The sequence below is a fragment of the Saccostrea cucullata genome, unplaced genomic scaffold, assembly GCF_032062105.1.
Source record: "Saccostrea cucullata isolate Sc308-1 unplaced genomic scaffold, CSIRO_AGI_Scuc_v1 ctg10968, whole genome shotgun sequence".
NCBI lineage: Eukaryota > Metazoa > Mollusca > Bivalvia > Ostreida > Ostreidae > Saccostrea > Saccostrea cuccullata.
Window position 1 is genome coordinate 25,951 of NW_026934586.1, and position 24,559 is coordinate 50,509.

General features: G+C 34.4%; 1 protein-coding gene across 1 annotated transcript; it reads left to right on the forward strand.

The window, feature by feature from the left end:
* The first annotated feature begins 4,687 nt into the window (after positions 1 to 4,687).
* Positions 4,688 to 6,847, forward strand: LOC134241037 (interaptin-like). The gene is made up of 2 exons (XM_062723133.1): positions 4,688 to 6,561; positions 6,646 to 6,847. The coding sequence occupies exons 1-2, from the start codon at positions 4,797 to 4,799 to the stop codon at positions 6,684 to 6,686; spliced, it is 1,806 nt and encodes a 601-aa protein (XP_062579117.1). The 5' UTR covers positions 4,688 to 4,796; the 3' UTR covers positions 6,687 to 6,847.
* Positions 6,848 to 24,559: the final 17,712 nt, after the last annotated feature.

Sequence of the window (24,559 nt, forward strand, 5' to 3'; positions counted from 1 at the left end):
AAAACACTTATGCCCCCTCCCCCCAAATTAGAATTTTTCAAAGTCCAAGGGGCAAAACTCTGTCAAAAATAATGCGATTGTACCCAAAACAGAACTTGACTTAGATATTCATCTGATATATCTGTAGACTAAATTTCATTTCAGTATGTGCAGCGGTTGTAAAGAAAATGAACGGAAACTGCAAATAATTGGAATTTTTCTAAGTCCAAGGGGCACAACTCTGTGAAAAATGGTGCGATTGTACCCAAAACAGAACTTGACCTAGATATTAATGTGATATATCTGTATACAAAATTTCATCTCAGTATGTGCAACGTTTGCAAAGAAAATGAACAGAAACTGCAAATAATTGTATTTTTTTTAATTCTAAGGGGCATAACTCTGTCAAAAATGGCGTGATCTTATCCAAACCAGAACTTGACCTAGATATTCATGTGATATATCTGTATACCAAATTTCATTTCAGTATGTGCAACGGTTGCGAAGAAAATGAACGGAAACTAAGTGGACCGACAGACCGACGGACAGACAGACAGCAGCAAAGCAATATGCCCTCCCTTCTTCGAAGGGGGGCATAAATATAAGAATACCCTACTCCTACAAGTAAGAGCCTCGGTTAACGTCCCTACGCTAGGTATATACCTCGGACTCTTACATCCGAATGCCATTTTCTAACGAGCTCGTTCCGCCTGAAATTTTGGGCGGAACGTATTATGCGTGAAATAAACTGTTAACAAGTAAATTTCAGGTACCTACGTGTTTGCATAGGGTATGAAAGCCATAAGAAATAATAAAATCCATTTTATTCAGTGTGCATCATTGTTATTTAATTAAAATTGTCATTATTCCAATTTGTCACCAGAAGTACTTTCGATTTGACTTCACATTAATTTTGCGGATTGCTTGTCAGAAAATGAAATTTTCGTTGCATTACACTAGTTTCGTTTCGTCAGATTTTCTAAATTCCATTTCCCAATTTTAAACTGACGACTTGTTTCAATTTCTGCTTCGATTAAAAAAATGGATTTATTGCTAATACGAGAGGTTAACAGTGTTTCATGCGTAAGTTTTATCGTAAATATTGAGTATTTTATTATTTCATACCATTCGTTAATATACAAAGCCTTATTTCTTAATAAAATAATTTACTTGGGGTTTCAGCGGCGAGAATTTTTACAATGGATACTAGAGGTTACGCGGCGCCAAGTCAAAAGTATCTCGCCGTGAACCTCTAGCATGCTGGAGTAAAGAATACCCCCACTCCACCACGTGCTATTAAAATCTTTTAAATTGTAAACATTAACAATTTTTACTCTTTTTTTTGAAAATCTTTTCATAGGAAAATGAAGAAAGAAAACAGCCCTGAGAGTGAGGGGTTCTCGCAGCAGAAGAAAGAGGCGCATCCACTGATGAAAACATTCAGGTAAACTTTACAGACTTTAAGGTACAAAAAATCAAATAAAGGAATAGTAAAGCATGAAGCAGACTCACTTTGGTTTAAAGTATTTGTTAAAAATAAAAAAATATATATTTTATTTTAAGTTTATTTTGCTTGTTTGTTTGCGTTTATTTATTTGTTTTTTTAAATTATTCTTAGTATACTTATCTATTTTTTATTTATTTATTAATTTTTGTAACAGAGAAGACAACCCAGGGAAATATACAACGTTTGAAAAACGTATCCGGTCAACGTTTGCCCTCACGACACCAGTATGTAACACGTTGACTGATAGCCATAATCCTGCGTCGACAGAGTCAGGAGAGTTCAACCCACCAGTGCCTATAAAATCCCAGGGATACAGTCCCTCATCTCCGGATTACAGTCCCTCATCTCCGAATTACAGTCCCGTATCTCCGGATTACAGTCCGGTATCTCCGGATTTCAGTACAGCATCGACACCAGTGCTAATAAAGTCGGAACCTACATGTACAGTCACCCCAATGATGACTCTGACAACAACACCCCAGGCCCCCCTTCCGTCATTCGCCGGATATAGTCAGATATCTTCGGAAAACAGTCCAGCATCGCCACCAGTGCTACTAAAGTCGTAACCTACAGTCACCTTAATGATGACTCTGACAACAACACCCCAGGCCCCCCTTCCGTCATTCGCCGGATATAGTCAGGTATCTTCGGAATACAGTCCAGCATGGACAACAGTGCTAATAAAGTCGGAACCTACAGTCACCCCTATGATGACTCTGACAACACCACCCCAGGCCCCCCTTTCGTCATTCGCCGGATATAATCAGGTATTTTTGGAAAACAGTCCAGCATTGCCACCAGTGCTACTAAAGTCGGAACCTACAGTCACCCCAATAAGGCTAGAAAATTTTGTTAAAACATGTAACATATGTTTTAGCAGCTGGTAAACCGATTTCATTAAAAATTATCAGTACCATATGAAATAATCACGTGCTCCAGATTGTCTTAAACGAACAAATCATGAAATCAAATATTTTATTAAAATGACACTACTTGTCTACCAACCTATCGTGTCTTATTACATTTCGTAAAATGTTAAAATCTTATCTAAAGAAAAATAATATGTATATTAATATATTTTCATTAGGCTCGAGACAGAGGAACCAGTAGCGCTCTGGGGGGATTTTGTCGAAAATATACTACAAGGGAGTCCCCTTGATGTCTTGAACGTGACGGAAGAGGCTGTCTGGGAGACTACAAGCCGAAAGAACCTCTTTCGGGATGCGGCAGAAGAAATACAACATGCCACCAACCTGCGTCTGACCTTGGAAATAACTTTCTATGGGGAAAACGCGGAAGATCTCGGGGGGGGGGGGGGGGGGTTGGGGGCGAAAAGGGAGTTTTTACGAATTCTATTGAAGGAGCTGACGAACTACATCTTCTCCGAGGATGGGAGTTCCGTCAAGAATGAAGACGCGCTGGCCCTCTGGCATTTTTCTATGCCATTGCCGGACTCGTCATATTTGTAGGTAAATTTCCTTTCTTACTGGATTCCAAACAAATGTTTTTTATGATGCCCGTTAGTAAATAATCCCCTGTCAATTTTTGTAGGACTGAGTGCTATCCAGGGAGGTCCATTCCTAAGCCAGCTGATGTCTGTGTTGGGCCCCCTGACTCAGAAGAGAGGACACAATTTGTCAAAGGCCTACAAAGAGTTGGAATCCATCAGGTGAATTTAAATAATATTTTATTAATTCCTCTAAATATACATCTAATATACATTTCCATTCAGATACAAATTCACATACATTGCAAAGAAATAAAATATATTTGTGAATTTTAGGAGTACATATTGCAATGTTCAAATTAATATTTTAATTCGTTCCACTACTTTTTAAAATATATTTTACATACGCTCATTATGATAAATTAGAAGTTTACCGGTGGAGAATACTCAAGATCCCTAAACTCAACCGAACTCAATGGTTTGGAATAAGAATCGAGTGAATAAAGGCCAACCCAATCCTCCTCCACCCCAACCACTAACCCAGACGGCACCACGAAAAACTACAGCGCAAAGGACATTAACATAAACAACATCAACAAATGTCTAACGGCTAACATCTACAACAACACAGCCAAATATTACACCAAGACAACAATACCAGCCACCATCACCAAGGGTTACAGTACATTTAACACTGTACAATGGAGTGACGTCCCCCCTTCAATGGTGTAGGCACGTAGCAAACGGGGGGGGGGTGCGGGAGCCCCCCCCCACTTTTTTCCCCAACATTACCTTTACTATAGAAAATGTCCATTGAAACGATGGTTGATCCCCCTCTTTTTTTACCACAGTATAATTATAGCAAGGAAATACAGGAAAAAATTGGAAGTGAAAGGCAGTTGGCCTTGAAAAAAGTTGGACACTACCCCCCCCCCCCCTCCCCCTTAGGAAATAAGATTTTCGAGTTTGGGCATTACACATTTTCGGTTTTTGTTTTTTTTTTTTTGGTAAGTAAAAAAAAAATTTCTCAGGTTGGCCCCCTACTCCTACAAGTAAGAGCCTCGGTTAACGTCCCTACGCTCCTTATATACCTCGGACTCTTACATCCGAATGCCATTTTCTAACGAGCTCGTTCCGCCTGAAATTTTGGGCGGAACGTATTATGCAGAAATAAACTGTTAACAAGTAAATTTCAGGTACCTTCGTGTTTGCATAGGGTATGAAAGCCATAAGAAATAATAAAATCCATTTTATTCAGTGTGCATCATTGTTATTTAATTAAAATTGTCATTATTCCAATTTGTCACCAGAAGTACTTTCGATTTGACTTCACATTAATTTTGCGGATTGCTTGTCAGAAAACGAAATTTTCGTTGCATTACACTAGTTTCGTTTCGTCAGATTTTCTAAATTCCATTTCCCAATTTTAAACTGACGACTTGTTTCAATTTCTGCTTCGATTAAAAAAATGGATTTATTGCTAATACGAGAGGTTAACAGTGTTTCATGCGTAAGTTTTATCGTAAATATTGAGTATTTTATTATTTCATACCATTCGTTAATATACAAAGCCTTATTTCTTAATAAAATAATTTACTTCCACTTGGGGTTTCAGCGGCGAGAATTTTTACAATGGATGCTAGAGGTTACGCGGCGCCAAGTCAAAAGTATCTCGCCGTGAACCTCTCCGGTAATGGCGGCGCACATGGACATCGTGGTCAGCGAATAAAATTGTCCATTTTCACGTTACCTACCTCGTCCCCATAATGGTAATAGTGTTTTAGCAACAATCTGAACAATTTCCTCATAATACTGCGTTTTGTGAAGTGGCAGGTAACGTTTCATATAAATATTTAGATATACATGATGCCGCAAGGTCGTAGGAACCAGGGTATGGCTCCGGCCAAACACAATGAAGGCATTTCTGAACCTGAGATACCAAAAGAACACATACAATGTGATGGGAAAATTAACAATGTTTCATTCCATTTAGCTAGTGAATCTATACCGGCATGGAAAAAAGCAGTACTTGATTTCTTCGATGAGAAAAAAACAACGGTGACGACCAGTGATATTTGTTGTGTTATAAAAGTAGTTTTTGACTATGAAGGCTCGGTCAATAACTCCGTGAAAATTAATTTCTACCAATCAGGCTCCGTAGTTATTCAAGGCGCCAAATGTGTTCAATTTAAGGACAAGTACTTTGCCTCCCTCAATGAGAAGGCACAGAACATGCATGAAATTCAAGAATCACTAATTGCTGATGATGCACAAATTCATGAGTGTGATGACAATAGTAGTCAAGGGAGCGACATGAATGACACAGTTTTAGAACTGACCGATACCGAAGAAACAAAAGAAAAATGGGTCACAGACACCAATATCATAGACAGACCAAACCTTCTAATGCAAAAAGTGGATGCTAGTTGTAACACAGAGCAGAGTGATCTAGCTGAATGCCAGAGTATTACACCCAGAGAACAAGCAGAAACCCAAGTGATGACATTTATGTCTAGAATGGAAAGCCATTTCACAGGTGCGATTGAAAGGATATTTAATCAACACTCAGCAATATTAACAACAAAGCTAGAAACAATGCAAAAACTACATAATCAAAGCATGCAAGCCAATGAAGTGAATTTCACACAACTACTGAACAAATTTGATGAACTTATGAATAAGACATCAAAACTTGAAAAAGAAAACACAGAACTCAAAACAAAAATGAACAGTTTCAATCACATGTCAACACTTGAAAAAGAGGTATTAAAATCTAACCTAGAAGCAAAATGTTCATCTCTGCAACAACAGAATGACACATTCTCAGAGAAAATGAAGAGGTACACAGAAGACCTGCAAAAGACCACAAATATCATGGCAGATAGATCTGCCCAGATAGATACATTAGAGACAAAAATTGCATCAATGAAAACAGAACTTGATAAAAAAGATGAAGAAATTGTGAGCTTAAAGTTACATAATTGCCGTGACGATAACAGCGGGGACTTCCAAACAAAAACAACTCGTCAAAACCAAGTAAAACCCCATGTCACTTTGATTGGAACTTCCAATATAAAAGGAATAAACCCAGATAAACTTTCTTCCCAGTATAGTGTGAACAAAATAACTGCCTATACTTTAGAAGATACTGTTAAAGAAATCAGGAATTTAACAGAGGCTCCAGATCTTATTACATTACACTCATTGACAAATGATTTAAGAAATAAAACTCCTAATGCATGTGTAGAAGAGATGTCAGAGATATGCAAATTAATTCACGACAAAATGCCAGTTACAAAAATTGTAATTTCACTCCCAACTCCAAGGAAAGACTCGGATGAATACAATACCAGAGGACAGATAGTCACTGCCCTGCTGAAACAGAAACTGAAGGATGATAGTCTTGTTATCTTTTGCGACAATAGTAACATGGCGTACAAGGGAGAAGTAATTCTAAGATACGTTGACGCTAAGGATGGATACCACCTTTCCCACCAAGGTACAGCAGTGCTGGCATCTAACATTCGCAGCTCAGTTGACACAGCTTTGAATTTATCTCGTCGCGATATGCAGTACAAAGGAAGAGGCTACTACAATAAACCGTATTATGGTAACAAGGGTCGGGGAGGTGAACCCGGTAACCCGTATTATGGTAACAAGGGTCGGGGAGGTGAACCCGGTAACCCGTATTATGGTAACAAGGGTCGGGGAGGTGACCGTTGGCGTGGACACGATTTCAGATCTCAGTGGTGACTCAAAGTTTGCCAATTTTCAAGTCTAGTCACGTTACCGATTTTCTTGATTAAAAGTAATTTACTTGTGTATTCAAGTTTGTAAATCTAGACATTTTAGTTTGAAATTCATAGTTTACAATCTAGTTGTAATAGTTTGTACTACAATCTGAGTATTTGTCCAACCAATTTAATATAGTCAATAGTGATACCCTGTTTACAGTTTTTATTAACACCATTATATAACATTGTTGTCATTGTACAAAACCATTATAGTTTTTATCTATAGTCTCGTACTATTATTATACTCCATCGGCTGTACTATATTTTATTGTAGAATACTTCTGTCAATTATTCTCTTAGAATTAGAATATACCTACCGGGTATTTACAGCCTCATTATTACTATAACTGTAACCAAATTTGTTATATACAATTCACATGAGAAGCAGTTTAAATATTTGTAGTTGGAATGTTGGGGGACTTATATCTGAACATTATGACAAGACCTTAGATAAAGAGTTTTTAACAGAATTTAATAACTTCGACTTAGTTCTTTTAACAGAAACGCATGTGGGATATGAACATAACATCAAATTTGAAGAATTTAATTACTATCCTTTTTGTCGTCAAAAATCCAGAAACAATCGATACTTTAGAGGTCTTGGCATTTTGGTCCGTAAAAGCATTAAAAAGGGAATTAAGATCCTTAATGATGGTACTACAGAATATCAGTGGATAAAACTGTGTAGAGATTTCTTTAATTTTAAGAGGGATATATATCTATGTATTGTATATTATGCACCAAAAAGTAATATTGAGTTATTAGAATTACTTGAAAATAGCATTATTGAGAAATATAAGAATTTAGGAGATATCATTCTAACTGGTGATTTTAATGCCAGAACAGGATCAGATGCAGACTATATAATAGATGACAGTACCCTTCACATTCCAATTAATAACAGTTACTATAATATTGATGTTGCAATTGAACAGAGAGTTAGCCAAGATAATGTTGTTGATGTTAGAGGCAAAGATTTATTAGAATTTTGTATAAGTAACCAAATACGTATTTTGAATGGAAGATGCTTTGGTGATAGTTTAGGCAATTTTACCTGTCTAAAGTCTTATGGATGTAGTGTAGTTGATTATGTGCTTGTTTCACAAAGCCTATTTCATGATATTCTTTATATGGGTGTATCAGATTTTAAAGCAAATTTTTCTGATTGCCACTGTAAACTTTCTTTTAAGATTTTAGCATCCTTTGATAATGATTATATGAATAATGAGTCTCTATTACATGATTTTCCTTTGCGTTATGTATGGAATGCAAACAATGCACTAAATTTTCAAGAGACTTTTGCACATCCTGTAATACAAAAGGAAATGAGACAGTTCTTAGATGAAGAAATCCCTCTAGACAATTTTGGAATAAATAATGCCACTAACAAAGTACATATGATTTATGATAAAGTTTGTATAGCTTCACTACAGAAAAAGAAGAAATCTAAAATGAAAATGCAAAACAAGAAATGGTTTGATCAAGACCTATTGAAAATGAAAAAACTTGTTCAAAATAAAGCATTAACACTGTCTCGCTTCCCTAAAGATCCAAACGTGCGAGGTTCCTTTTTAAAATTAAACAAACAATATTCAAAACTAAGGAAAAAAAAGAGAAGAGAATTTAAACAAAACATTTTAAACCAGCTTGATGATTTAGAGTCTAATAATCCTAAGGAATACTGGTCCTTAGTAAACCAGCTGCGGAACGAAAAAAGAGATGATCAAAACTGCATCGAGGGCGATACTTGGTTCCAATATTTTTCAGATCTTACTTCTGTTTCAGACAAAATGAAAAAAAAAACTAGATGTTTTAGAGGAAAATTTAAAAGTAATGGAAGATAATAATTACAGTTTCTCTATGATAGACAAAAAAATTACAAACACAGAATTACAAGAAGCATTTTCTAAGCTTAAGTTGAAAAAAACACCTGGATTAGACAATATCTCAAATGAAATGCTTAAAGCTTCGCAACATTTCATCAATCCTTGCTTGTTAAAACTATTTAATGCTGTATTTACATCTGGAGAGTATCCTTCAAAATGGTCAGAAAGTTTTATTTGTCCTCTATTCAAATCTGATGATCCAAATAAGCCAGAAAATTACAGAGGCATAGCTATTAACAATAGTATTGGAAAATTATTTAACTTAATTTTGAATAATAGACTTGACAATTTTTTGCTGGAAAATGATACTATTCATAAATCACATATAGGTTTCTCCAAGAAATCTCGCACTTCAGATCATATATTTGTGTTGAAATGTTTACTCAACAAATATCTCAAGACTGGTGATAAGAAATTATATGCCTGTTTTGTTGATTTTCGAAAGGCTTTTGATAAAGTTATTCATGTTGGCATTATGTATAAACTGCAATCAAACGATATAAATGGATATTTTTACAGAATTTTAAAATCTATGTATAAGAATGATAGATTATGTGTGAAAGTAAATGATAAAATGACAGATTTTTTCACATCTGGGGTTGGGGTCAGACAAGGGGATGTCCTTAGTCCAAATTTGTTTAAACTCTTTATAAATGACCTCCCAAGTATTTTGGATCATAATTCTGTTTCTGTTACTCTAGATAAAGAAATGATTTCATGTCTCCTGTATGCAGATGACCTTGTTTTATTATCCAATTCAAAATCAGACCTTCAATGTAAACTCAATCTCCTCCATGATTACTGTAGTGAGTGGTGTTTAGAAGTAAACATAAAAAAAACAAAGGTAATAATTTTTAATAACTCTGGTAAATTACTGAAGGAAGCATTCCAACTTGGTAATGACATTATAGAATGTGTAAAACAATATAAATATTTAGGGATAACTCTTGAAAACAATGGAAAGTTTACTGAAGCCAAAAAACAACTGTATCAGAAAAGTTTAAAGGCATGCTTTAAATTCTATAGGGATGTAAAAAATGCTAACCCCTCCTTAAAAACATTTTTACATATATTTGATCACTGTATTAAACCTATAGCTTTATATGGCTGTGAGAACTGGAGCATTATAAACATTACTCCAAAAAGGAAAAATATCCCTCTTTTTGATATATTTAAAGATTGGGAAGTTAAAAAACTCAATATGAAATTCTGTAAATATATTATGGGTGTATCTAAATCTTGTACAAATGTAGGAATCTATTCTGAACTAGGGAGGTACCCATTGTATTTAGACATGTTAAAGCAAATATTCATGTACTGGTATAGACTAGAACATACATCATCTAACCTACTGAAAGCAGCTCTCAATGAGTGCAAATCAAACATCATCAACAGTGATTGGTACTCCAGTATATTATTCTACAGCGAAAAACTTAATATTAACTTGTCCCTTTGCAAAAAACTAAGTGAAAACAAATTTAAATTGTACATGAAAAGACAACTACACAATAGTTTTTTAAACACTTGGAATGATATTCGTACCAATTATTTGGAAGGCTTTGGTAAATTAAACATATATTTTAAGTATAAAAGGTCTTTTTATTTTGAAAAATATTTGAATATGAAAAACCGAGACAATCGAGTAATTCTCGCAAAATTCAGAATTAGTAATCATTGTTTAAGGGTAGAAACAGGTAGATATGAAAGGAAACTTAATAAATGTGGTAAAAATGAAATTCTTCCCAGGTGTGAGAGAGTCTGTCGTTACTGCACCTCAATTCCAACTGAGGATGAATTGCATTTTTTGCTAGAATGTCCATTTTATAATGACTCAAGAAGAGAGTTTTTAGATAAAATCTTTAAAACCTTTCCTAATTTGATACTTCTTAACAATGTTGACCTGTTTACATGGATTATGTCAAATGAAGATTCTGAATTTGTTGTTTTATTATGCCAACTTTTAAATGCAAATTTTAATAAGAGAAAACAACATAGTTTAATATAGGCATATTGCAGATATTATAAATAGTATACTTATAATGTACATTTTATACATCCTAAAAGAAGATAGCTAACTCTCTGTTCATTATACAATGTTTGTTTTGTTCTGTTTTGTATATGTATAACTGTGATGATTTTGGACACTGTTCTGTATGCTCCACTGTGGGCCCAAATTGGTTGAATAAATATTCTATTCTATTCTAGCATGCTGGAGTAGTTGCCCCCCCCCCCTTTCAAAAATAATGCTACGTGCCTGTGGTGGATGACATTTATGCTATTTGCGAGTCAGTATGCCTTGACCGATAAGCAAGCGTTAGACATATTCCCGTTCAACACAATAGAAATTGTGAAGCACTGGTTTTTAACGCTTGGAGACTAGTTTATGGTCAACTTCACTGTGTTTAAACAGGCCTTCCTCCAGAGATTTAAACAAGACGAATGTGTCAAAGGTCAAAGTTGTTTTCAATTACAAGTAATAAGGCATCGTGGGTCTGGGAAGTATTCGAAGTTGTTTATTTATGATGATGGTTGTCAGTAAATCTATATATTAAGATCTTTAATAAGCCACAGATACTTCAAATCTTTTAAATATTTGCATATATTCAATACCTTTCGGGTTAAAATTTTTGGTTTACATACCTGACAAACATATGTAATTATTCAAAGACAATAGTCTTCCTAAAAGTTCTACTTATTCTGTACAGAATGACAGAGAGAAAGAATATGAACGATTTTGTTAAAGAATACTTAGAAAGAAATGGAATTCAATACTTTACGTGTCCCCATTGATTTAATTATTTGTGATGCCCCCGCTTGACCATTCATAAAAGTGCACGATCCTATTCTGGTTATCATGGTTGTGACAAGAGCACATGACTTTCCCTGAAACAAAAGCATCAGTAAGAACAGATCAATTGTTTTCTCAGGAGCAAACTGACGAAGATCATCATTCTTATCAGGAGTCAGCACCAGAAGCCATTATTGTGAAGTTCGCCAGGATGGAAAACCGTAATGCCATACTAGCGAAGGCCAGGAACAGTAACTTATCAAAAGGAATAGCTGTGAGAACGGACTTACCCGGCCATCTGAAGAAAAACGCAGTATCCTCTCCCAAGAAGCATACAAAGTTAGACACGCCGGTCTCAAAACGCATATAATCGAGGTGAAACATGACGTGATGAAATATTACGTGGGGTTACAGCACCGGAAGCCTGCTGACACGACCTGGATGAAGTATACGGACTCGCGAGAAAGTCAACAGCTGATGTAGACACAGATATGTAGATCTAAATGAATTTTACTTTTATTTGAAGACACCACAAACACTTATCATGTCTGAATCTCCAACATGCAAAATTGATTATTTCGTCTCCTGTGACTACCTATTTACTGTAACTTAAAAGTTCTTTTTTAATCTTTTAATTTCTTGATATTGGTAACTTTGTGCACACCACATATACAATATTACCAGTTGATTGTGGGTAAGTAGAACTCTATATTCCACTGTAAGTAGAAGGGATTTCCATCGAAATTGCCTCCTTAGTTCTTGCATAATAACTTCTATATTAAGTGAAAACAAGATGTGTTTGTGAAACATTCTGCGCCCGGAAGCAACAAAGTTCGAAAAAAAAAATATTTATAGCATATAAGTCACAGTCAAGGTATCAAAGTCATTGTCAATGGTGTTACTTGAAAGAATATAATTAGTAGAGAATGCCTACCAAATAAACATTCGCCTTTTCCTCTTTTGGTTCAAAAGCTACCGGGTATGACGAAGATCATAAAATCTATTTTTCATGTATAGGTCAAGATCACCAACCTTGGTGTCATTTGAAAGAGCCTAAATAATGTCTCTATCTCTCATGAGTTCAGAAGTAATGGATTAAGTTTAAAAAAGCTTTTTATAGTATGTAGGTCAAGGTCATGAACATTGGAGTCATTTTATAGGGCTTAAGTAGTGTAGTATGCATACCAATGATGAAGTCTCTATTTCTCATCGTTCAAAGGTTAAGGCAAAAATTTATAAAAGCTATTTTAAATATACATGCATAGGTCACAGTCAACGTTTTACAAGTTCATTGACCTTGAAAAAAATTGGAAAAAAAACTTCATTGGTGGAGTAAGCATGTGCATACCAATAATGAAGTCTATTTCTAATGGTTCAAAAGTTAGGCGAATGTAAAAGTTAATTGACAACAGACAGGTAGACAGGACAAAAACAATATACGCCCCAGATCGATTGAACTAGGCTTATAAATAGATAAAAACACCGCCAATGCTATTACAATCGTCTCTTAGATGGTGCACAACCCCCCACCCCCCAAAAAAGAAGGAAAATGGAGAAAAGTTGTCGTACATATCATTTGCTTCACAGGCTTATTTCCATTATAGTACTGGAGAGTTTAACATATAGTTGTTTTTCAATTACAAGCATCGTGGGTCTGGGAAGTATTTATGATATTCGAATACTTAAAGAACAATGCGACAATATCCTTCCTATCTATCACTTGATACGTCGTTCTTAAACTATGTCGAACAATCATATACTCCCACTGCTCCCATTACTTGCGGTGTAATTCTTCAAAATATCACGCAAGCCAGTCGATTGATCATAATATGAAACCATAAAATAGGCAGTTATTCATTATTTAATTGAAAATTCTATTTCCTATTATAATTTTTATAAAGACAAAATTAATACAAATACAAAATGAAATACAAATATTTTATTGGCACAAACACAATTACAGTAATTGGTAAAGGCCCATAGAAAACATAGTGATAAGCATGAAAATACAGTAGAACACAACTAGAATACAAACAATTGGTGTAGCAAATTATGTATTGTACTCATAAAATACTATATAAATACATACATATGATTCAGTTCAATGTAGTTACTCATTTATAGCTAAAATATTTTTTTCTTATATCAGATATTTGACATAAAAATGATGAGAATATTTTAAGAACCTTTTTAGGTCACCTGAGTAAACTCAGGTGACCTATTGCTATCTGTTTTCGTCCGTCGTCGTGCGTCGTGTGTTGTGTGTCGTGCGTTAACATTTGAACATTTTCATCTTCTTCTCTGCAACCACTGAACCAATTTCAACCAAATTTAGCAAAAAGCATCTATGGGTAAAGGGGAACAAAAATTGTGAATTTCATGGTCCCTGCCCCCCTGGGGCCTGGGGGGTGGGGCAAAAACCACTAAAATTAATGCAATCTTTAAAAATCTTCTTCTTTACTCCTGGACATCAAGCAGTCAAATTGTTTGTATGATTGTAATCAGCATGATATCCTCTACCAAAATTGTGAAATTCATGGCCCCAGGGTCAGGGGTTCTAGTGCTAGGGCGGGGCTAAATAAGTATATAGTGAAAATGCATTATTTCTTTTTAAATCTTCTTCTCTGCTACTGGGTATTTAATAAACCAACTAAGTACATAGTTATGATGAGCAAGAGTGCTTCTACCAAAATTGTGAATTTTATGGCCCCAGGGTCAGGGGTTCTGGTGTTAGGGCGGGGCTCTATAGATTATATAGTGAAAACACATGAATTCTTTGAAAATCTTCTTCTCTGCTCCTGCGTATTAAATAAACTAACTAAGTGCACAGTTATGATGAGCAAGAGTGTTTCTACTAAAATTGTGAATTTTATGGCCCCAGGTTTAGGGGTTCTGGTGTTAGGGCGGGGCTCTATAGATTATATAGTGAAAATACATTAATTCTTTGAAAATCTTCTTCTCTGCTCCTGGGTATTAAATAAACTAACTAAGTGCATAGTTATGATGAGCAAGAGTGTTTCTACTAAAATTGTGAATTTTATGGCCCCAGGGTCATAGGGGGGACTGTACTTATATACTGAAACTGGATGAATTGTTTGAAATCTGCTTCTTGGTAATAATCAATTGAAATATTTTTGAAAAGCAAGGGTGCCTTTTCAAAAATTATGCAATGTGTGTATCTAAGCTTAAGGGTCAGGGGTTGATGAGTGATCGGGGCATTACTGATTATTGCTGAATATTACTGATTATTTGAAATGCATTTTTTGTTCCCCTACCCTGCCTATGGGTGTTAAGTAAACAAACTAAGCAACTGCTAAGTGTATTGTTATGATGATCAATGGTGCCTCTTTCAAAATTGTGAATAGCATAGCATCTGGTTTAAAACATGAATCAAATTCAATCACTGGAAAGTTGTTGCATAATGCTCAGGTGACCTATAAGGCCCGTGGGCCTCTTGTTACAACTAGTTTTCATCAATAGTTTTAACAATTTGTCATTATTATGGATTGTTTGGTTCAAGTTAGGAAAAGTAGATAGTTTTGTTTTGAATATGTTTCTCTGTGCTTCATATTTTGGACATATCAAAATGAAATGTTTTTCATCCTCAATATCAAGGTTTTGACATACTTTACATATCCTATTATTTTTATTAATTTCAACATATCTACCTTTTTCAATTTCTAAGTTGTGTGCACTTAACCTAATTTTTGCTAAAAATGATCTATCATGTAGTGACTCTAGTTTGTCAACATAATGAGCACGTCTATTATCAAGACAAAAGTTCTGATAAAAAGACAATTTTGAGGAGTTTATTATATTTGCATTTTGTTCTTGTAATATTTGATCATGAATGCGTTGTTTAATAATGCCAAGCACTGGTTTCATTGACATATTAAAATTTGTTAAATAAGAAAATCCTAAGTTATTAAGACAAGTTTTTAGACACATAGACCATGTGCTAGTTTCTTTAGTTTTGATAAAGATTTCATGTGCCAATGTATGTTCCATTGAAATTAAATGATCAAGGTATTTGATAGCAAACATAATAATTTTTGATTTGACTGGGAGTCTCCCGAGTTGAGAATAGCAGCCATTATTTGAAGTTTTGCAATGAACTCCTAAGATTTCTTTTAAAAATTTAATATGAAATTTTTCATAAGATGCTGAGCCTGAATTTTTTATGACTAAGTCAATACCCCAAACTTCGCTGCCGTAAAGCAAAATGGGGATTATCATAGTATCGAATAATTTTTCAAGCAATTGACAGGAATGATGTAAACCGAGGGATTTCTTTACCTTGAATAATGCTTTTCTGGCTTTATCAACTAACCGAGCTGCAGCAAGATTAAATTTGCCATTACATTTAAGATTTATACCAAGATAACAATATTTGTCGACAGTTTTATCATAACAAAAATTGCACTAAAAATAAGAAGATCTAACACATGGAATTAATTTGTACTGGTCAGCTCAGCGTAATTAACTTGTCGGAGATAGCACACGTGGGCGCGATCATATAGAAGCAGGTAAAGAGGTAAACAAATAAAAGTTGAACTTTAACCTGGCCAGTTCCAAGAAATGAATCGTTTATTAGGAAAGGCATTTGGTTAGGAGGAAGGAGCGACCAATAACATTGAAGTGACCAGAGGTCAAATATTTGGATAAATTAACTACGGAAAACAATATTTAAAGATTATGCAAAAGATCGGCAATTATTTTAAAAGTGCATTAAAAGTTTAAAAAGTACCCAAGGTCAGAATACTAGTAATTAAAATTCAAATCAAAATAAGAAGTAATTATTGCAAATTTCGAACGAGTTACAAATATGGAAATGGAAATCTACAAAAGTAAACCTGGTATGAAATGAACGGCCAGGATAGACAAGATTTCAGTGGAAAGCTGAATCTTGACTGCCTTGGTTGTATTTCATACAGGTGAGATAATTTTCTAGACTTGCGCGGTTTTTGTTAAATTATTAGAAGTTTTCACATGGCTTAATTTATTTACAGATAACATTTTTTTTTTATATTAAGACTAATAATGTTTAGTAAATTGTTTAGTATTTTGTGTGGAATTATTTATTGTAATCATAAAGATTACAAATAGATTGTTTTATTAAATAAAGAGTGGAAAGCTGAATCTTGACTGCCTTGGTTGTATTTCATACAGGTTGGGTAACATCTCCACTCCCCAACAATGGCGGCCGCTCTGGTCCACAAATTTAAAAGGAATTTATAATAAAAGAAATGCGAATTTGAGACATCCCGGCACCTCCACTAGCCAAGCGAGATTCCGTTCCCCTTTCACAAGTGACAATGAGTAATTAAAATTTAAATTGTTATTTTTTTTATAAAATATGGTGGAGAAATGGGGTCAGATTCAGAAAGAAGAAAATAGACTTTGCCAGTTCTCTACGTCGCCCCCCCCCCCCCCCCCCGCCAGACGAGGATTAGTGCACGATCCCGCTGGATTTTCGGACAGAGGACTCGAAAAGGCGAGACTTGGACCAGAGCCGTTGGACGATCTACGAGGCCAAGAGACCTACAAAAATATTGACACTCTCTGGGTAAGAGAAATTATAGGACTAACACAGTTTTGACAATCTTTTGCCGACCTTGCGTATAATAAAACAGACGAAACGAACTGAAAACGAACTAACGAAATACTAATTGTGCAAACAGGACATTGTAACTACTACCAACCCGTCCTTTGGTGACCAGAAACTCGAACAATTTTATATATTTGGATAACTACAGTGGTTCCGTGCCGAAGCCCTTGCTTTCGATCCTAAGAGCATTATCCAGTGGTGGGACAGTTTATTTGTGTCCTATGAATAAGACTTTGAAAAAAAAATGACAGTACAGGTAGGACAGTATATATTTTTTTTTTAAAAAATGCCTACCTTTGTTATGCAAGATTATTTTTTTACGACGATGGTTTTTAGAATATTGTCATATTGTTGAAATTATTTTTTACATGGGCAATGTTTTATAATTTACCAGATATAAAGATTGTTGACGTTTATAAACAAATATAAAAAAAAATTCTTGCAAAATAAGAAGTTTTCTTCAGGTTGAATGTATGATACAAATCAAGAGAATAAATCTAATGGGATGGGTCTTGAACCATAGAAGGGGACCCCGTTGACCATTTGTGTAAGTTAAACAAGTTTCACATTAATAAAGGCTAAATGGGATGGGTCTTGAACCATAGAAGGGGACCCCGTTGACCATGCATTTGTGTACGTTAAACAAGTTTCACAGAAATAAATCCAATAAATGGGAATTTTAAGGGCCTTAAAATATAGCAAAGGGAAACCCTTATACCATTATTGAGGTTAAAGGTTAAGTCGGGACTTTATAATAGTCTACCAAACAAGGGGTTTGGAGAGAAATATTCGAAGGGAAAATGATCGTAGTGGAAGGTTATGTACCTAGATATTTTACATTCTTCCGAATAGCTCGAGAATCATTTCTCCTTTCATAAATAATAATGACTTAACTTTAAAGATTTTTTTTCAAAGCAGAAAGATCGAGTATGCGTCAAATATAGGACTATATGTATATATTTTACAGGGATAATGTCTTGTAATAAAAGTGTTTATCATGCGGCACTGTGGAAATTATTTTTGTCAAATGTGAACAGGGGATACATATACATTTAACAATCAAATGATATTTTTGTGAAAAGTGTCTAAATCCATACAATGAGAATGATTATGTTCCATGAATGGTCAGAGCATTAATTTTCTTTTTGTGAATCGAGCTTTGTAACATTTTTTTTCGTCACTACTGTGTTTTTCTGCATAAAAAAAAAATGCCATCACTGCCCAGAGGAAAAAAAAAAGCAACCAAGAAAAGTGTACATAGTATGTTTCGTGTTGTGTTTTTTTTTATATAGTAATTTTGTTAGAAAGTGTATTTTTAATTATATACATGTACCTCTGTGTTTGAATTCAAATTATATAATATGTAGTAATATATGTTTAGATAATTCCTTTGTAAAAGCCATCTGAAAGGTAATTTTTAATAAATTTGTAATTAAAGTTTATGTCGGTGCGAAAATATCAAACAAATTGAATTATTGAATTTTCGGTTTTATGTAGATTTTACAGCAAGTCAAATTATTCCAAATCATAAACTCTTTAAACAAATCTTGGGGACAAGATTTTCGACAGAAGGGGGAATTTATCATAACAAAAATTGCACTAAAAATAAGAAGATCTAACACATGGAATTAATTTGTACTGGTCAGCTCAGCGTAATTAACTTGTCGGAGATAGCACACGTGGGCGCGATCATATAGAAGCAGGTAAAGAGGTAAACAAATAAAAGTTGAACTTTAACCTGGCCAGTTCCAAGAAATGAATCGTTTATTAGGAAAGGCATTTGGTTAGGAGGAAGGAGCGACCAATAACATTGAAGTGACCAGAGGTCAAATATTTGGATAAATTAACTACGGAAAACAATATTTAAAGATTATGCAAAAGATCGGCAATTATTTTAAAAGTGCATTAAAAGTTTAAAAAGTACCCAAGGTCAGAATACTAGTAATTAAAATTCAAATCAAAATAAGAAGTAATTATTGCAAATTTCGAACGAGTTACAAATATGGAAATGGAAATCTACAAAAGTAAACCTGGTATGAAATGAACGGCCAGGATAGACAAGATTTCAGTGAAAAGCTGAATCTTGACTGCCTTGGTTGTATTTCATACAGGTGAGATAATTTTCTAGACTTGCGCGGTTTTTGTTAAATTATTAGAAGTTTTCACATGGCTTAATTTATTTACAGATAACATTTTTTTTTTATATTAAGACTAATAATGTTTAGTAAATTGTTTAGTATTTTGTGTGGAATTATTTATTGTAATCATAAAGATTACAAATAGATTGTTTTATTAAATAAAGAGTGGAAAGCTGAATCTTGACTGCCTTGGTTGTATTTCATACAGGTTGGGTAACATCTCCACTCCCCAACAATGGCGGCCGCTCTGGTCCACAAATTTACAAGGAATTATATAAGATAAAAGAGAAGCTGAATTGAAACATCCCGGTACCTTAACAGGCCAAGCGAGAGTTCAGGAGATCCCGTTACCTCTTCACGAATGACAGTGAACGAGTGTAACCAGATTATGAGAACCGAAGAATTAAAATTTAAAATTATTGGGTTTTTTTTTATGGAAAGTGGTGGAGAGTCCCTTTAAAATTTACGTCAGATTCAGAAGGAAGTTGGTTAACCTTTTACTTCAGAATTTAATAGGATCCTGGTGGATATCAAAAATATGCATGATCGGCCCAATGTCATTCGGGACTCTGCCTTCCTAAACCTTTGCTGGTTAGGATTTAACATCAATTAAGGCTGGAGTCCAGAATGAGATTGACCCGGTTATGATAGTTTCAATACAGATACCATTAATAGTAAAATGGTTTAAAAAGGTTTTACCATTAGAATTAAATACCAGAATTTTTGATTTGGACGTATTAATCTCCAGCTTCCAATTAACACAATAATTTTCAAGAGTATTAAGGCTACATTGTAGACCATCAGGACTACTTGACAATAAAATTAAGTCATAGATCTGCATATAACAAACAGTGTATTTTTGTGTCCTTTACCAATATCGGATCAGAATTGATACTGTTTAATTCATCAACAATTTTGTTTATGAAAATGTTAAAAAGCAAGGGACTTAATACATCACATACAGTCCCTGAAACGTTCTACTTTCCCATTTTTCCGTTCGCTCAGCGTTCGTTCACCGTTCGTTCAGCGTTCGTTCACCGTTCGTTCAGCGTGCGTTCACCGTTCGCTCTTCGTTCACAGTATTGCGTTCACCGTTCACCGTGCGCTCGCGTTCACCGTTCACAAAACGTTCACCGTTTGCTCTTCGTTCCGTTTACTTTGCGTTCACTTTGCGTTCACCGTTCACTTATCGTTCAGTCTTCATTGTCATTCGGAACTCCGAAGTGAAAGGACTTATCTTTTTGATGGTAAGGATTTACATGTTTTTAAATTAAATAACTTAGATATCGTGTTTGAAGAATAATTATTTCATTGCAAAAATTATCTGTGACATTTATATTTCTATTATTATAACTCAGCTGTTACTTATTTCATGAGTTTTCCCTGGAAAATAATTAATACATGAAGTACCTACATGTATGTAGAACGATGCTAAAATATTAACTTCAAAAAGGGCAATGTACAAATGTTTCACGCACGGCATCAATTTGATGTAATTTTAAAGAGGACAAATTATAAATGGATGTATAATAATTCATCCAAGTCTTTTACAGAACAAGAATACATAAAAAAATTATTTCTACAGATCACGTATTTAAACTACATGTAGGTTTGAGAATTATGAACAGTACTGGAAATATTCAGTTAATTAAATATCTTTAGAGATAATTAAATTGATGATGTCGTTTTAAATTTTAGAAAAGACCAACTGTTTAAAATAGTCTATTATTAGAGAAGGAAAATTCCTTCCTTCATCGTACCTAAACATATGTTTAAAAACATGTTTTTGCCATTCAGTATAATTAAGATCCCCCCCCCCTCCCCCGGTGCCTTTTCTCCTGAAATAAAATTCTTATTGAGTTTTTACAGTATATTTTAATTTATATTTAATTTTTATTGTAACACAAGAAAATCAGTCTTAAAACCAACATCAAATAGTCATTAAACAATAGTATTTTTGTATAAACTTGTGCCGACAGAAGTATTTTAAATTGGCAGGGAACATGTTTCCCATTCAATTTAAAACTTAATCCTTCCAAGTATATATTCGAATTATTTTTTTCTGCAGGAATGCAAAAATCAGATCCAGAAATGATAGGGGAAAAATATTAAAATTTCTTGGAATACTAAGTGACTCTTTGCCTTCGGCATGTTCGGTGAAACGCGATTTCCACATCTCCACTGTGTCGAATTATTTTGATTGACAGCACAAGCACGCTACTACAAATATAGCACGTACTTCCTGTGAACTGTGTGGAGTTGATGGTGGAAAATAAATGCCAATGATTACTGTCAAATGGATTTGTAAATCTAAAAAAAAAAAAGATTACCTTTATTGCTCGGAATATTTAGGAAAAATAATAAGAATTTTTATTTGATACAATATATATCTGAGAATCGAGGGGGTTATCTCTCTCTCTTTCTCTCTCTCTCTCTCTCTTCTCTCTCTCTCTCTCGTACATTTCTCTGTTCAACAAAAATTATGACAACACACTACTTATTTCGTTTTAAAGATTTAATCTACGCATGTATTTCAAATAATTTGAATGCCTCTTTCCAACATCTTGACCGAGTATAATCACGGCCGGCAAATGTCTACAGATACATGAAGAAGTTAGCTAAAATAATCGTCATAAAAGAATAAAAAAGCACATAAATATGGAATATTTTGCAGTAGAATTTAAATAAAACGAGAATTTTTATGCAGTACAATAACAGTCAATGTCAACAGATAATTGTGAATTTAAAAAAAATCCGTTATTTTACTCATAATCGCTTTGGCACGGAAATACATGTACGGTTGTTTCAACCCCGTACAATGTAATTAATTCATTCTATAAGTAGTAGTTTTATCTTCAGAAGTCCACATTATTTTATTAGAGAAAAGAATAGGCATAATTATTTACTATATTAGTAGATCAATTTATTTTTTAACTACACGCGGTAACAAATACATGTTTGACGGCGATTAAAATCATGTTTACTTAATGAAATATCGATTTAAACGTAGGTATGTGCAGAAAAAAATGTTTTTATTCATTTATTTATTGATTAATTAATTAATTTATTTATTTATTTATTGTTTATCTCAGTAGTAGTTTCATCTTCTAAAGTCCACATTATTTTATTAGTTAAAAGAATTGGCATAATTATTTACTATATAAGATTAATTTATTGTTTAACTACACGCGGTAACAAATACAGGTTTGACAGCGATTAAAATCATGTTATTAAAATATCGATTTAAACATACGTATGTACAGAATTTTATTTTTATTTTTTATTTATCTATTTATTTCTCTTTTGTTTATCTATTGTTTATTTATATTTATTTATGACATTTGAATTATAGAATAAAGGAATAATTTCAATGCAAGGAAAAGACCAAAGGCATTCCGAATAAATCGTTCATCTTGCGTTCACCGTTCGTTCACCGTTCACTTTGCGCTCGCATTCGCGCTCCGTTCGCGTTCTGCGTTCACTCACCGTTCACCGTTCACACATCGTTCACCAAGTTGCGTTCACCGTTCGCACATCGTTCACTCACCGTTCGCTCTGCGTTCGTTCACCGTTCGTTCACCGTTCGTTCACCGTTCAGGTGGGAAAGTAGAACGTTTCAGGGACTGTACATAATACATACAATACATAATATATTTCATTTGAAATTTGGATAACTGTTTAAAAAAAGAAAGAAAATTAACACCAGTTCGTAGAATGGTTTTTAATAAATCAGTAGTAAACTACCCGCTATTTGTATATACTGTAATGTATTTGTCTTGTATGAAAATACTATTATTTGTTTATTTGATAAGCCCTAACCATAGTGTAATGTTTAAGTGCAAACGTCTATGATAAACAGAACCGAGCAGTTTGTTTATATTTGCTAATGCTAAACTCTGAATGCTTTAGGCATTAATTGCTTTAATCTTTAACTGCATCGTCTCATTGGTCAAATGTTTATACTTTCCCAGGATATCATATTAACTCTGCTATTTTATATCTTTGTTTATCTACCGTCGTAGAAAAGCCAGTATTGGTCACTCCGACGTATATATACAGATACAGATCTATGTATGAATTAGTAATAGATTTGCATCCAAAGCGAAATCATGTGTTGTTCTTACTAGCAACATTACATTGGCGACGAGGATATATAATTTTACATAGTGTTTGAGCAGTTATTAATTTTGACTGAGAAATATCAATAATGGCTACTGGATTTCCTCCATTTCCAAAGTTTGATGTCTCAGATCAAATTTCAATAGGACAGCGTTGGAAAAAATGGATCCAGCGATTTGAAAATTTTGTCCTTGCTATGGGAATTATTAGGAATGACCGCAAAAGGGCAATGCTCTTACACTATGGAGGAGACGAAGTTTACAACATCTTCGATACTCTTGCGGACACAGGAGGGCCAAATGACTCTGATGCAACAAAAACAAAACTGACGGAGCACTTTAACCCAAAGAAGAACCTTGAATTCGAAAGATACAAATTTAGGCAAGCTAAACAACAATCAAGTGAAATAATGGATTCCTATCATGCAAGACTGCGACAGTTGGCAGAAAACTGTGAGTTCGAAGATGTAGATAGGGAAATAAAATCAAAAATTATTCAAGGATGTGAGTCAAGTCGCCTGATACGCAAAGCGCTGCGTGAACCTGACTTAACGCTCCAACAAATCCTAGATTCAGCGAGAGCTATGAAAGTCTCACAACTCCAAGCCTCCGGTATGGAAGACCATAAGAGTCAAGATGTACATCTAAATGCTGCAAACAGGAAAGTGAATTCGTCTAAACAAAGGAAACAAAGAGAACCAACAAGTAAGTGTCGCAATTGTGGAAAGGAATGGCCACATAAAGATAGACCGTGCCCAGGAAAAGACAAAGCTTGTAACAAATGTAAGAAAATCGGACATCTTGCAAAGCAGTGTAGGTCTGGCCAGAAACAGGATACAAGGAATTTCAAACGCACACTCAAATCAAAGAAACCTCGTGTAAACAATTTGGATAATGACAGTAGTGATGAAGAATATGCTTTTCGATTACAAATTAATGCAACAAAATGTTTGCCTATCGCAAATGTCAAAATAAATGGGATTAAAGTTGACATGCTGATGGATTCCGGAGCAAGTGTTACTGTCATGGATATGTCGACGTTTGAAAGAGTGAGTCGCAAGAAACCAATTAAATTGTCAAAATCAAATGCTAAAGTTAATGCTTACGAAACGAAAGCGGCGTTACCAAAAAGAGGCAAATTTCGAGCTGAAATAGGATCTAAACTCAGGATTATCGACACTGAAATTCTTGTGGTGAAGAGTGCAAGTGGATGTTTACTTAGCTGCGCTGACGCACAAAACCTTGGATTCATTTCGATTACGATAAATGCTGTAGACCAAAATGAACGTACTGA